Source organism: Drosophila suzukii, chromosome X (genome assembly GCF_043229965.1).
Source record: "Drosophila suzukii chromosome X, CBGP_Dsuzu_IsoJpt1.0, whole genome shotgun sequence".
NCBI lineage: Eukaryota > Metazoa > Arthropoda > Insecta > Diptera > Drosophilidae > Drosophila > Drosophila suzukii.
In genome coordinates, this window is record NC_092084.1 from 13,983,149 (window position 1) to 13,998,451 (window position 15,303).

At 38.5% G+C, this 15,303-nt stretch overlaps 1 protein-coding gene across 1 annotated transcript in view; it reads left to right on the forward strand.

Annotated features, from left to right (window-relative positions):
• Window positions 1–1,400: 1,400 nt before the first annotated feature.
• The window catches only part of stx (ubiquitin-like domain-containing protein stuxnet), a 38,168-nt gene continuing 24,265 nt past the window's right edge, over window positions 1,401–15,303 (forward strand). The window contains exon 1 of the mRNA XM_017086838.4: window positions 1,401–2,650. Within this exon, the coding sequence (XP_016942327.2) occupies window positions 2,271–2,650 (380 nt within the window). The 5' untranslated portion in view covers window positions 1,401–2,270. The remainder of the gene's footprint in view (window positions 2,651–15,303) is intronic.

Here is a 15,303-nt window from a genome sequence, read left to right on the forward strand (position 1 = left end):
GGTTTTAGCCGATAAAAACAGTTATTTTTAATGAATGTTCTAGTTTTTTTCTTTGTTAATTAACAAATGATTCGTCCAAAGGAGGGGTCTGCAAGCGGGAGGATCGCGATTCCTTATAGGGAAACCCATCGCCATAAGTCGGGGGAACTCACCATCCGCTTCCATGATGAATCTCATTGTGGATTGTGTTCATAATAGATCCTCAAAATACAAAAAAAAACCGTCTTTGTAAAAAATTAGATTAGGATAAAAACTTTAAGATTAAATGAAAAAAATGATTCAGTACTGTTAGTTAGACCGTATTCGGTACTGAGAAATAGACGAATCTTGATATATATGGCGCCATCAATCGAATAGAGTTCGCCAGGGCTAAGGCGAATTATCGATAGTTCGTGCTTCAGTGAGGCTGTGCTGCGAAAATCCTAACTTACCAAGCGACCATGCCTTGCGGGCATACTTAGTGTGTTTCCCGGGGCCGTGGAGTTGAGCTGGGAAACTATCGATAGTGGTCCCATTCGATGGTTTGGGAGAGAAAATTCGATATCATCGATAGTTTCGTTTCTTGTACAGCTCATTTATAAAATTAAAATTATAAGCAATATCGATTTATTTTTTCGTACTTTATGTTTTGTTTATCATATTTTATGTATCATACTATCAACTTTAACTAATACTTAGACTTTACTATACTACTATAACTACATATAGAACTTAAAAGGAGATCAACAGAATGAAAGATTAAAAAGGAATCAATCTTCGATGAAGACACCGCCAAATCTTCAACGTTCAATGTTGGATGTACACGCTTTAGATGTTCGAAGAGATTTGATGTGTTTGTTGAATATACATACATTGTTTATAAAAAATAAATATAATTACCTGTTCTGTGTAAATTCACTATGTAAGATATAATATTTAATTTTTTAATGGCTCAGGAAGCTAAACATTCGATTCGTCGATAGTGCCATCGATAGTTTCCCAGCTCTACATTGGAGTGGATTTTTTTTCGAACCTCGCAAGTCGATTAGATACTAGATACTCTTTATCGGTTGGCGCCAAACTTAAATTAATTTAAGCCTTTTATTGTGTGTAATGTTTTTAAGCTAAATGCGGTAAAATATCAAGCTAGAAGTGAGCTAGAAGGATAAGAGCATTGCACATCCAGCGAATACGAGATGGTTTATCTTGCCACGAAATTGTTTTTTCAGTATTTTTTGTGTTTGAACGTAAGCAAAAGTTCAGTAAAAGAAAAGATAGAAGACTTCTGCGTGAGCGAGAGAGCTTCAATATCGATATGGGCTTGCAAAACATCGATGTCACCGACGCTTTGAAAACATCGATGGCATACATATCGATGTTTTGCCACCTCTAGCCGTGGAGTGGATTTTTTTTCGAGCCCCGCAAGTCGTTTAGATGCTCTTTGGCGGTTGGCGCCGCTTGACTTGCCAGTGTGTGACTCTCCAGGCCGAGTGTGTGTGTGTGTGCGTAGTGGTTGTGCCAGCAGAGTTGTTGCAGAACCACCAACTACTAACTGAAAGTCAAAAGCAAAAGCAAGAGACGCGCGGTGAGCAGCAGCAGCAGCAAAACTGAACTGAGGTGAACACAAACATAAATGCAAAAAAAAAAAAATCAAATAAAAAATAAAACACCGGGACTCAATAGCTAAAATAAAATAGCTCAATAGCCAAGCGAATACGGGTTTTTTTTTTCATCTTCCTCTTCCTCTTGCACATACATGCGTACCTGGGCAGAGATTCAGAGATTTACCGCCTCCCCCGCCTCCTACACATCGACATTGTTGTTGTTGCTGTCGTTCCGCCGTCGCTCTCACGTAATCCGCCCCCAAACCCCGCACCGCCCCACAAACTAGATAGACCGAAAATCGATTAGCGGCCTCTCTTCTTCTTCTTCGTCATCATCATCATCATCATCTTCGGCGTTCGTTACGTTACGGTTACCGTTACGTCGCCCGCGCGTGTCGCTGTGTGAGCGTGTGCTGGTGTGTGCGTGTGCAAGGTGTGGTGTGTATAGAAAATCGATTGGCAATTTGAACCGAGCCGAGCTGAGCTGAGCTACTATTCGCCGCAGTCGCCGCGTGTGTGCCGTTACGCGATTTTCAACAGATATTGCTTTTATTTTTTTGCCTGTGAAGTCCTCTTAAGAGAGTGTGATAGCGAAAGAGAGCAACAGAGAGAGAGAGAGAGAGAGCGAGAGACGAGCTCCTCTAAAACCTCTTCAAACAAAAAAAAAAGAAAGAAAAAACACCGGACATGGATAAATCAGCGGCCACGAACTCGGCCACTGCCGATGGCCAAAACGAGGCAGCAGCAGCAGCAGCTGGGTGTGGCAGCAGCAGCAACAATAGCAGCAGCAGCGGCAGCGGTAGCAATACCACCACCACCAGCAACAACAACAACAACAACGGCGACTTGCAGCGTTTGGCAACAACATCCTCATCAGCAGCAGCAACAACAACAACAAGTGCCGTGGTGGCATCCCCAATGACGATCAACCTGAACATCAGCACCACCACCGGCGGCAATTTCGGCGTCAGCGTCGAGCCGTTCATCAGCGTGGAGAGCCTAAAGAAGATCATCGCCAAGAAGCTGAAGGTGGCCAAGGATCGCATCTGTCTGCTGCACCGCGAGAAGTAAGTAGAGCATGGGGATCCTATAGGACGGTATATTCTTCAAATGTTGTTATAACGTTATATTGGGAGTGTTACAAGTTCCATCTAGGATGGTACATATTCTTCCAATTTTTAAACATTTTATAAGGTTATATAGGGAGGAGAAGAGAGTACAATTGGGTTCCTTGTAGGATGGTATATTCTTTCAATTTTCCAGCATTTTATAGGGATAGAGGGGTTATAAGTTAGAACCCACAAAATTACTCCGAAAGAAGTTTGTAGAGAATGGGGGGTTCCTTATAGGATGGTATATTCTTCGAATTCTTCGAATCTATTAGGTTATATGGGGTTACAAGTTACAAATTACAATTGGGTTCCTTGTAGGATGGCATATTCTTCCAATTTTCTAACATTTTATAAGGTTATTTAGGAAGGAGAAGAGAGTACGATTGGGTTCCTTGTAGGATGGTATATTCTTTCAATTTTATACAAGGTTAGTTTGTAGAACATTGCGTTCCTTATAGGTTGGTATATATTTCCAAATTTCAACCCACAAAATAACTCTGCGAGAAGCAATTAGAATATACATTTTCCAATTTTCTACCATTTTATTAAGAACAACCTATGAAACTAGTAAAATTAGGTTCCTTGTAGGATGGTATATTCTTTAAAGGGCCACACAAAGATTTCCAGTGTTAAAATTAAACTAGTGACTGCTAAAGGCAGAACTATAGTAAAAAACTATAATTTTTTACATTCTCTATAATAAAATCCTTAGCTTTTTTGTATCACCAAAGTTATTGCACATTTGTAAAAAATCAAATAAATTGTACACAGTTAGGAATCCCAGTTTTATAAAAGGTTTTAAATGAGGCACGATTTTTGTTATAATTTCCTAGATATCTGGTTTCCAATTCTATGAAATCATATTTAAACTTTAGAGAATAGAAAATATTTTTGAAAAAAATATTAAAATGTACCATTTTCAATAATGTAAGAACTTTGTATATGTTCCCAATAGGTTACATGCTTGACTTCGTATTCCCCGCCACTATATTTGCACTCCAATGGGCAAAACTCACCCCTGAAGAGGTGATAGTGGTGTTTCGGTTTCGACAAGTGTGTCACTTGCATGTTGCCATGAATTTCTTATGATTGTGCCAATGAGGTAATATCTACCCAGAATGAACAACTGATAATGCAAATGATAATGTTTGGAAATAGAATTTTATCTTGCCAGCCAGGTTGAAAGTTAGTTTTTTTTTCTTAATTGAAATTCCACCTTTATGAATAACCGCTATTTCTACCAGTTTTCCAACTGTTTTGATACCCTTGCTGATTTTATATTATTTGTATATTTTCCATTATTTAATTTAGAAAATCTGGTAGATCGGGTGTCTATTTTGAAAAGAAAAAGTTAAAGGTGAAAATAGTTGTTTTAAATTTTTTCTATTCGTTAGGAAATCTTTTTTGGGGAAATGATTAAAGTAATTTTATTATAACAAGGGTATTACAATTTCGGCTTTTTTTTCTGATTTGAAACCCTATGTTTTTAAAGTTTTGTTTAGTTAAATGCTTTTGATAATCGTTTATGTTATCTATTTTCCGCCGCCCCGCCCCCTCCGCTGCGCCCCTTTTCTAACCCCTTTGTTGAGCTTTGTTAGGGATGTAGGTGTGTGTGTGTGTGTGTGTGTTCTTTTTAGTCGCTAAGTTGCCATTGTTTAGTTGATTTGCCTGCTGTTCTCGTTATTATTGTGATTATTATTGATATAACCTCCAAAAATAATGGCATGTTTGAAGGGTTAAGCACAAAGTGCTCGAATGTATTGGTAGTTGATCTAAACACACGCACACACACACACAGTTCGCCAGCGATTTCATAATCAATTTGTTATTTATACAAAACAACACAAAAAATGGCAAAATAAAAGTGTAAAAAATGTGCGCGCAACACAAAACCGGCAAAAAAAGACAAAAAAGCGATACAACAAAAAAACCAAACAAAAACAGAAGCAGTGGCAGAAAATGAAATTGAAAATGAAAAGCCAAAGGAAAAGCAAAAAAAAAAAGAGCGAGGGAGGCAGCGCAGCCAGCGTCGACGTCATTGTTCCAACTAGTTGCATTGCGCTGTTAAAAGCTAAATGTTAACTGCAACTGTTAATCTCGGTGCAGCTGTTAATGTTACAGCTTCTGTTAGCGATTCGCTTGCAGAAGAATGGATTTTCTTATTCTCTTTTCGAAATGTTTTAGATTTGTTAAGGGAATTTGTTTTTCTGAACTAAAATATTAATATTAATAACTAACTTTTGTGGGATTTCGAAATTTTTTACGGAATATGTGATACACTTGTCTTAGAAACACTGTTTTAAAACTTTCGTTTCATGTATTTTATTCCATGTTAATACTTAATACTTCATTATTTTGATTGGAGATTGTTGAAATGCGAATTAGTAAAGTCAAAAGTGGATTTTGAAGGGCCTGCTGCATTTCTTTGGCTTGGTTTTCTTATGTGCATTGTGTGCATGTGTGTGTATTGGTGCATTACAGAGGCTTCGCAATAATGCGGGCTTCTCTCTCCTACTCCTCTCGCTCTCTTTCTCTCTCTTGGGCATCCCACTCTCTGCTGCATTTATTTCTGCAAATAGATTTCTAATTGAGAGGAGTGACTGCCCTTCCCCTTCCCCTTTCTTCTTCTTTTCTGCCTGCTTCGCCTTTGTCTGGCTTGGACAAAAAAAAAAGAAGAAAAAACTTGACTGATAAGAATTTCACTTGCTTCTTCTTCTTCTGCTTTGCCTCTTCTTCGCCGTGTTGTTGCATCTGTTTTATGCCACTTTGCAGCAAGCAATGGCGTCACGGTTTTTTTACTCTCATCTCTTTTGCCGCTCGTTTTTTGTTTTTCGTGTTGTTGTTGTTGCTTCCACTTGAAGTTTTTTTTATTCATCTTCCTCTGTGTTTCTACGTGTGTGTGTGTGTGTGTGTGGCAGAGATTTTTGTGCCCGCTTCTCTTTGTTCTGCAATCAAATTGCTGCTTCTTCCTCGTCCTCTCCTTCTTCTCCCCCACATTTCGCCTCTTCTTCTTCTTTGATGATGATGATGATGTTGGCAGGCTGCGCTTATCGGACATTCGGAAAATGGACTCTCCTCGCCTCTTCTTCTTCTTCTTTGTCTGAATGTCATATGTTGTTGAAGCAGAAGAATGACAAAAAACAGAGAACAAGTAAGAAGAAGAAGCCATAGATGCCACCCCCGCCAAAATAAAATATATGGACTGATGCGGAAAACCTACCACCCGGCTAGCAAAAAAAAAGCCTTTCGCTAAAAGCTTATTCACACCACCAATATTTCCGAAAAGAAAAAAAAAACACCCGCCCGCAGAAAAAGCTGAAAGAAGAAGCCACCACCGGCTAAAAGAAGAAGCAGCAACAGTAGATGAAGAAACTTACACAAAAAGAAAAGTCACCTAGTATTACAAAACAAATTCTCTCCTTAAAAAATGTAGCTAAGTTCTTAAAAAATAATAAAAAACAACGTTTTCGAATTAAAATTACTAGGTAATCCTACAGAGACAACAAGATTAAGAGTTCCTTTTGGCTTTGACAGCTTGTTATGTAGATGTTCAGGTTCGACACCCTCCGCTTAAACAAATGATTTTAGTATTCCTTTATATATTCTACATTATTATAACATTTAAATATCATTTCATATCAGTTTTTTCTTTTTGTGCTTGGGCAGCGAAAAGGCAAAATGTTGCACACATCAGTGAATGAGAATTTCGTGCTGCATGCAAAGTCACCACCATCCGAATTGGTAAATTTATTTCGAGAGGCGTCCAAACACCACCAAACGCAAATCTCCAAGTCACAATATAATCCACTATTCATATCACTGGCGTGGAAAAAGGTGACCGACCACAAGGAAACTGGTCAAATGGAAAATACGCTGGAAAAGCGGAGAGTATCTGCTCGAGAGGCCAACCCTTTAAAACCACGTGGTTGTCATGAGAATGCCTAGACCAGATGTTAGGTTTAAACCTGATTTCAATTAGAATTACTACGTTTTAAAGCTGAAATATGATCCTATCAAATTGATTAGATATTAAATATATTAAATATAAACGAAACAATCATAGAACCCATTAAAAAAGCACCTAAAAATATGAACGCTAACAAAAAACCTTATTTTATCATTTCAAAATCCCATTCAGAAATATAAAGGGATTTTTAAAATCTGCTCATAATAATATTTTAAATATACCCAAGATAATGCCGAAGCTAAAACCCATTTACAAGTTATGTTCCTTTGTCTTTTGCAATATCAACCCTTTTTAACACGTGGTGGTGAAAGAAACCTGAACTGAACTGTTTCCATATAAACAAGAAACCGGATTTCAAGTCAAACCTATACAAAAGTAACATAATATTCAAGTACTAGTATAACAGCCGAAGAGCTACTTATGTATATAGATGCTCGCGGATTAAATAAAACTGATTACGTAGCGCTAATCAGATAACTATCAGAAAAAAAAACCAATGCAAATAATAACGGTATTAGACCTATTAGTAAAATTCGATATATTATGAAAAAAATGTGCAAAATAGCTCGAATATAGGAGAAATAATGTCGTATCAGAATAATGCAAACAGATTAGATGTCCCCATTCCTATCAGCATAGCCCCTTGCCCCGTCGTCCCATCCCCCGATTAGTGGCGCACTTCCAAGGTGTGTGCTATATAGTAGTATGACATAAGCCCAAGTCCCGCTCCCCACGCCCCATATGTCACCTTAGGGTTCTTCAGATAGAGCTACGTAATTGTATAAAACAACGCACACGCAACCACCACCACCTCCACCTCCGCATCCACCTCCCATGATTTCGCTTGGCCCTCGGGCCTGTATTATCAACAGTTTTAATTTTAGTATGCGCTTTTTCTTCGCCCTCTCTTCATAATTTTAATTTTAAAGCCAGAGGAAATAGGTGGGGCATGGGGCATCGGCAGTACGGAGGCGAATCGGTGATGTTCCGGGGCCTCATTGCCCATGGCGACGTCATAAACTAGCGGCGCGTGTGTTTTTACCTTCTGCCTACAGTCGAACTCGTCTAACTCGAACTATGAGCTACGTATTATACAGAAAGTTGAAATGTCATTGCATTTTAAAAAGCTTCCCTATTTTTTTTTTAATATTTAAAATTCTTGTGAAGCATGGAAACCATAGAAACTATGGAATGTGTAAAAAATGTTGAAATATTACTGTTTTTCTTATAAACATATTAAAATTAAATAAATAGATTGTAATTTAACATTCCAATAATGAAAGTAGGAAGACAAAGCCAATAGATCATGGATCGTAAATCAGTTAAAGATAAGAATTTTGAGTTTTCAAAAAAAAAAAATGTTTTAAAACATATTTTTAACTAAAACATCAACATTTTTGGTGGCATTTCACGTTTTTTGTGATTTTATTTTGGTGGTCCCTGTGTTTACCCACATGTTGAATTTTGGCTTTTGACGCATGTTGAGTTAAGCCCAACGAGTTGGGTTTCTTGGGCCGAGTGGTGGATTTTGGCCGTGTTTTTGGGGCTTGCCTTAGTGGCTCGCTTGCTCTCTGTCTCTGTCTCTGTCTCTCCCACATACACCCGTCTCTCTCGGGTTGTACTGCTTTTATGGTTTCAGTTACGAAAGGTTCTTGAATTCACGGCAAGCCGAAATGATCTTTGTTGTGTTATCAGACATGTTTGATCTAACTTGACTGCATTGGATTGGATTGGGTTGGGTTGGTTTGCCATGGGTTAAGGGTGAAAACGAGGCACATTTCTTTGTTGCCTTTGCTGCGCAGTTCTTGGTTGCTTTTTATTTATTATTTTACGTTGTTGATTAGGCGGCGCGAGAAGAGATCTTGTTTGGAATATGTACGGACAAGCGTGCTTTGTTCTGCTGCTTTGCTGCTGCTTTGCTTTGCTTTGCTGCTTTGCTCATTGTTTGCCTCTCGCCATCTCTTTCTGTCTGTCGGTTTGTCTCTCCTTGCCGCTCGACTGTTTGCCTGTGTTTGCTCGCCGCTCTCGCTCTCTCTCCCAGCAGATTAGGTTACACAAGACTCGCTCTCTCTTCCTCTTTCTCTTTCTCTTACCCGGCTAGTTCCCCACTTGAAAGACCTTTTCCGGAGCAGACTATCCAAATGTATCACTAGTCTTAGGTTTACCTGTTTTGGAAACCCAAGTGAATCAAAGCTAGTCGAACACTAGTTTTAAGTTTTTCTATCTGGGAAAACTTTAAGGTCTCAACTTTTATTTCAGACTTAAACGTATTTCTATCTTTCTTTATAATCAAGGGGGAAGAAGGCAAATACTGCTTGAGTTCTAGGTTTTTTTTCATAATGTTTAAAATAATAATTTTGACTCGGAGGGCACTAAAATTTGGTTATGTTGACTTGTTATCTGCACAAGCATTAAATAAGCTGACACTAAAAACTTGATAAGAAAGAAATACTACTTGAAAATGTTGTTTTTCTGGAATTTGTAGTATTACTGCTGGTTTCTATCCAAAAATTGGGATAGACACAATAAGGATTTTCAATTTAAAATCATATTTTCGAGTCTGGCCAATCGTTACATCCTTTTATAGGATGTGTGCCTGTAAAAACTCGTTTTGTTACTGGGGAAGTAACGCTACACAGATACAGAGAGTCAGTCCACCACCACCAACAAAAGCTCACATCACCTGCCTTCGCATTTCCTCTTGCTTCATCTCTGCTCCACCCTTTCCTTTTCCCTTGACCCCCCCCCCCATACACACACCCCTTCACCTTTGGCCAATTTCCAAGCCCCACAAGTGCGGCCCCCTTTTTCCAAATGGCCCTTGGCTGCCATTTTGTACCCTTCGTTATTTGCTGAAAGCCCCCCCCCCCCCAGCATTTGTTTATGGCCTCAGGCCTTAGCCTTGGCTTTGTTCGGCGCTAGATGGCGCCACGCCTCAATGCTTCTTCTTTTTCTTCATCGTCATCATCATCATCATCATCATCAGCGTTTTTCACTGCTGCAGGCGCATTCAATAAATTTTCCCATCACTACTGCAGCTTTGCGTTTTTCCACCCACTGAATTATTAGAATAAACTGAAACTCTTGGTGCAACAAAGTTGCTAGGCATTAAAAATAGAAAGCATCGCAGAATCGGGAGGATGTGTGCTCGCTCGCTCGTTCGTTCGCTTTTTGCTCTGCTCTGCTTCGGTTCAGTTCTCTTCGGTTTAAATGGTGAATGAATGGGATGGTCTGGTCTAATGCACTGCGAGAAAATTGCATCTATGGAAATTTAAACAAAAAAATTATGAACAATATTGTTCAAAGCAAACGCGAATTCTTCAGCAATGACTCAAAAATATTTTTGAAAATTTTAAGAATTTAATTATGAAGGATATTGTAAAAGCAACGTGAATTCTTCAGCAATGACAAAGATATGTTATTGGGATACTTTTTGTGTTCCTTGCATCATCTATACAAATTTAGGCAATATAACTGTAAAGGACGCGAATTCTTAAGCATTGAGTACATACAACCATTAGAATATTATTTGAAATCATCTGCAAAAGTTTTTTATAGTGCATTTGATGGGTTGGTCTGGGCTTTAGTGGGTGGGTGGTTGGTTGGTTGGCTTTGCTATGTGCTGTTTTGGGTGGTTGGTCGCCTTCTTTTAAGTTTATTTAAGGTGCTGCGGTTGTGTGTATCTAATATCTAATGCCTATGCGCCGCCTAGCTGAGTGTGCTTGTGTCAGTCGGTATCTGCAAGATACTCGTATAAAATTAAATAGTGGCCAAGTCTGAGCTAACGGCACGTTTGCATGTCTGCTAGTTGTGCGGACGACGGGTGTGTTTGCATTTTGTATCTTGTATCTGGCAGATACTCGCCTTAATTGTGCCAAATTGCATGCCAGCGCGAAGATCCACGAAATGCCCGAAACAAATTCGCCGTCTATTTCTGGCCCAGACCAATGACTTTTTCTTCCTGCTGTTTTCTTCAGTGGTTGGGCGATGTGTCAATGCACCACCATCCATTCGAGCCGCAGAAAAAAAACGGAAGGAAAACCACCAACCACCAAAGTACCCGGCAAGAAACGAACGCATCAAAAATGATTGTTTATGCTCATAAAAAATGCAAATCGAAATTGCTGGTGATTAACCAAAAGGCTTTAAACCTATCCATTCTACGAGTCTTCACTCCTTCGATTTTATATCATTTTTTGCAGCAGTTTCAACGAAAAAATCAGCCATTAAAAGAGTGTTCAAAGTGAAAATAGACAAAGAAAAAGTCAAACAACAAAACAAAGGCAGCCGAATATTTCAAAAACGAAAAATGCAAGAGAAACTGCGAAACAATGGAAAGCTAAAACTGAATAGTACTGCAAAAAATAGATGTCTATATTGGGGGATATTTCTTTATTTCAAAAATCTAAAATGTTGTACTTTATTAAGACGTTAAACACGAGTATTATTATTATCTAATGCTAAACATCTAAAACTATAAGCTAACAGAGGGTTTATTATAGAGCTATAGCAGCAAAGGCCTTAGGCTCGCTTAAGATTGATATCTAAATTATAGATTAGTTTAAAAATGAGTCATTTTGCAACATTTAAATGTTTATTTGTAAGCAAGGTCACGAGTACTTATCATTTATATTTTTAAACAAAATTAGTCACACTCTGGGGAATTTCGAATTATGAGCAACTAAAACTTTTTACATTGAAAAATCTTATTCTAACTAGAATCACAAAAACAACTTAATTTACTGATACCATAGACGAAATACAAATTATATGATAATTTCATCATTCATATACTGCTAAAAATTTGTTCACCTCGGTTTTCTCCCCTTCATAACGATTTCATTCAGCAGTCGCTCGATTCTTTGATTCTGGTTTTCATTCACATGCATTTGCTGTCAAATTGAGGGGAATCTAAATAACATCATCATCATCATCAAGATCACATCATCAGCAGCATCCTACACACACTGCAAACACACTCGTTCTAATTTTCAATTACTCGCACACTTGTGTAAACTCTGTATATTCGTTGCGAATAAATAGAGATGGGGTTTTTTTTTTTGGGGGAATACGATATTATAATAACTGAAATAAACAAAACGCTTTTGTTAGCGTAATTTTTGTCCGACAGTTATGAAATTTGGGATATGCGTGGGATTTAAAAATCCCTGACTTGGGGTAAGTGTTTAAAACAAATATGGCCTTAAACCGTCTGGGGAATTGACGCTTTACCGATAAATGTTTATAGTATCGATCTGAAAGAAGATCTAACTATTTTTTGAGTGCTCCATTTTCATGATGAAAGCGGAGAGCCCTGGAAAAACATCGTCATCCAATTGCATTTACTTTCAATGCAAAACGATCAACAAAAAAGAAGAAGAGGGAGAAACAACAACTTACGGCATCAATAACGTCATCGGAGAGAAGTGTTACCCCTCTCTCTCTCTCTCATGACCGCCCACTGCCTCCCACCGCCCACCGCCCAACACCCACTTCCCCTCCCCTTCAACACTTTTTTTTCCCATCAACAGTTTTGCTCGGCCGGCCGGCAATTGTTCTCTTTGCTCTTTGTTGCTAAGCTCTTCTGTGTGTGTGTGTGTGTGTGTGTGGGTTTTGTTTGCTTGTGTGCGCGCGCAGCCCCACACACACACACAGTTGCATACGTAAAAAAGCTGTTTTCGTTGCTGTTCTGTTATTGCAGTTGTTGCTATCGTTATTGTTGTTGTTTGTGTGCCTTTAGCTAGAGATCCGATGATTGAGCCCCCCCCTTTCAAATCAATCCATCTATTATCCAGTTACAGTGATCATCATACCTCTCAAACTCACAGATATTACGTTATTTTTACAGACTCACCTTTGAAATTAGAGATCTATCTCCAGATACTGACTAATATAAACACACAATATCATTTTGATCAATAAAATATTAGATCATACTACCAGACTTTTATAGACTCACCTTTGAAATCGATGCATATACAGTGATCTATCTCCAGATACTGACTAATAGACATATAATATCATTTTGATCAATAAAATATTAGATCATTCTACCAGAAATATCTGTCTTTTATTATAATTAAATGCTTCAAATCTCTATAAATGATATTTTCTTGTATTTAAATATCAAACTTATAAATACTTTCCCTCATTACAAATACAATACAATAGAACATGTTTTTAATCTATAGATATTTCCAAGAACTTGTTTTTATTTTAAAGTTAAACTTTAATATTTACATTTATTTCATGAGTATCTTGAGTAGTTGATTAAGTATATTTATATCTCAGTTACCAGTTCAAAAAAATCCATCCCATGAAATATATTAATATTCTATTTTGATACTTTATCACCTGTGTGGATTCCTTTTTAGGAGCGACCACTGTGACTTTAGCATTTTCAGTGTTTGCCCTTTCGCAAATGTCTTCCGGCGGCTATATTATAGTCAGTATATAGCTATATAGATGAAAACTTCTGAATCAATAGTTCGAAATTAGAAGCATTGGCTGACTTTTGTTTGTGGGCTGTTGAAAAGGGGGTGGGGGGGGCTTTCGTTGCTTTCGATGTGCGGGGGCGTGATGTTATTTTTGCTTTGCCTTTGCTGCTTTTTGCTATTTTTAGTCGCTTGCTGTGATTTCTCATTGTTGTTTGTTGCTGCCTTCGTCGATCCCCCCCACCCCAACCCCCTTTCTCGCTTATTCCTTTGTTTAATTTGTCTTTGTTATGGATGCTGCCCTGTAATCCCCACCCCCCCACCCCCTGCTCCTCCCCACCTAAAACCAGTGCCACGCCCCCACGTCCTCAACGCCCCTTGGCGCATGCAAATGCGATGTGTTGACTCCACAAAGCTGCGATTCAGCGGTTGCCATCGATTTTTCAGGCCTCTCTTCTGGATTTCCCATCGCCCCCTCCCCCTCCCCCAATTTCCCTTTTTTCCTGGCTGGCTCAACCCTTTTCCGATTTTCCCCCGAAGTCTTTGCTCCAAAAGCGAAGCCAAAGTGGGCGTTTTTGGGGGTGTGGCTGAAAAGGGGTGGGTTTTTTAGCTGGTGAAACTGCAGCTGACAGCCTTGATGGTGCTCCTCTCCTCCCACAGTGGGTGGATCTCAGATAGATACTGCGATTATCAGAGTATTAAATTAAAGATATATGTATGTATTACCCACAAATAGAAAGGTAGTACAGATAAAGCGGATTGGGGTTTTTCGCAATTATTCATCTATATGTACAAACAATCCATTATATTTATAGGTAACGCTATGACGATTATGGTGTTATTACTTTGAAATACGAGTTCCTACAATGCTGTGATTATCCGAGTATTGTTTTCAACAAATATTTCTTAGTCACAAACAGATAGATACTACCGATGAAGGGATATCATTTCGGGTTTTCTCATTTATTTATATCTATATATAGACAATCCATTATATTTCTAGCGTTGTCGATGATATTATTTTGGGATAATAACTCCTTCAAAGCTGCGATTATCAAAGATGAGATATAATGATAAAAATGATGAGATATCATTTGGGTTTTTACGTTTATTGAAATCAATTTATGGAGAATCTTTAATATTTCTTGCTTTTGCTACCATATTACCATAGTATTCGATTTTTGGCAATTAGTTAAGGGTACATAGCGTTTGGTAAATGTTTGATAACAAAAGTTTTGACAAAAAGTTATCATTTCTGATATATGCTTTTATTTCCGATATAATACGAGTACTTCCTGAAATGCACTATATAGTATGGTTTAATCGTGGCTAGGGTCTCTAGCATTCGGATCGGGTCTAGAACATATGGTCAGCACCAGTTTCGGCCAAAAGGGTCGTTCTAATCCCACATCCTGCCCCATCCGCCGCTTTTTCTTTGTGGTGGTGCAGCTTTTCGTCCGGAAATTAATGAAACTCATCAGCAACAGCGGCGGTCGGTGGTTGCAACCCCAAGTTGCCATGATGTGGGTGGTTCGGTTTGGTTCGGTTTGGTTCCACTGAAAACTGAAGGAGGAAAAGCTTCTCTCAAGTGAAAGCTGGGCTGAAAATGTTGTGTTTTTTGTTTTCTGCTTTCAGTATACCCGTTTTAGGTTTTCCTTTTTCCCCATCTCATCACCCACCGTCATCCTTTTTACCAAAAGTGGTGGCTGCTGTGGTTGCTGGTGTTGATGATGGTGCACCAGGCTGTGGCGGCCGCTTTTTTATGGCTATGTGGGTGTTCTCAATTTTTGCCTACTATAAATGTGTGTGTTGGTGCGAGTACCGAAAGAACGGACGAGCAAACGAACGAACGAATGGTAATCAAAGTTAGGATTAGTTGACTTTAAAGTAGCCTTAGGGGTAGCAAGCGCTGCATTCAGCAACCCCACACAAGAAGCCCCATTCTGTGTGGTGTAGGCCGACAAAAGGGATAGGGATCTAAGTGTTTTAGTATCTCTTAGGTGTCTATACCAAAAATAGGATAGGAATTGGACGGGCTTGTTAGGGGAACTATTCATTAATATTTGGTATAGACCGAAGGGTAAAATGGCAAAAAGTATGGCAATACCAAATTAAAAGTACCTTTATTAGTCAAAGTGTTATAAATTTGAACTAAAATACTAAAATGAAGAAAGTAAATAATATAAAAGTTTTTTGTTATACATATT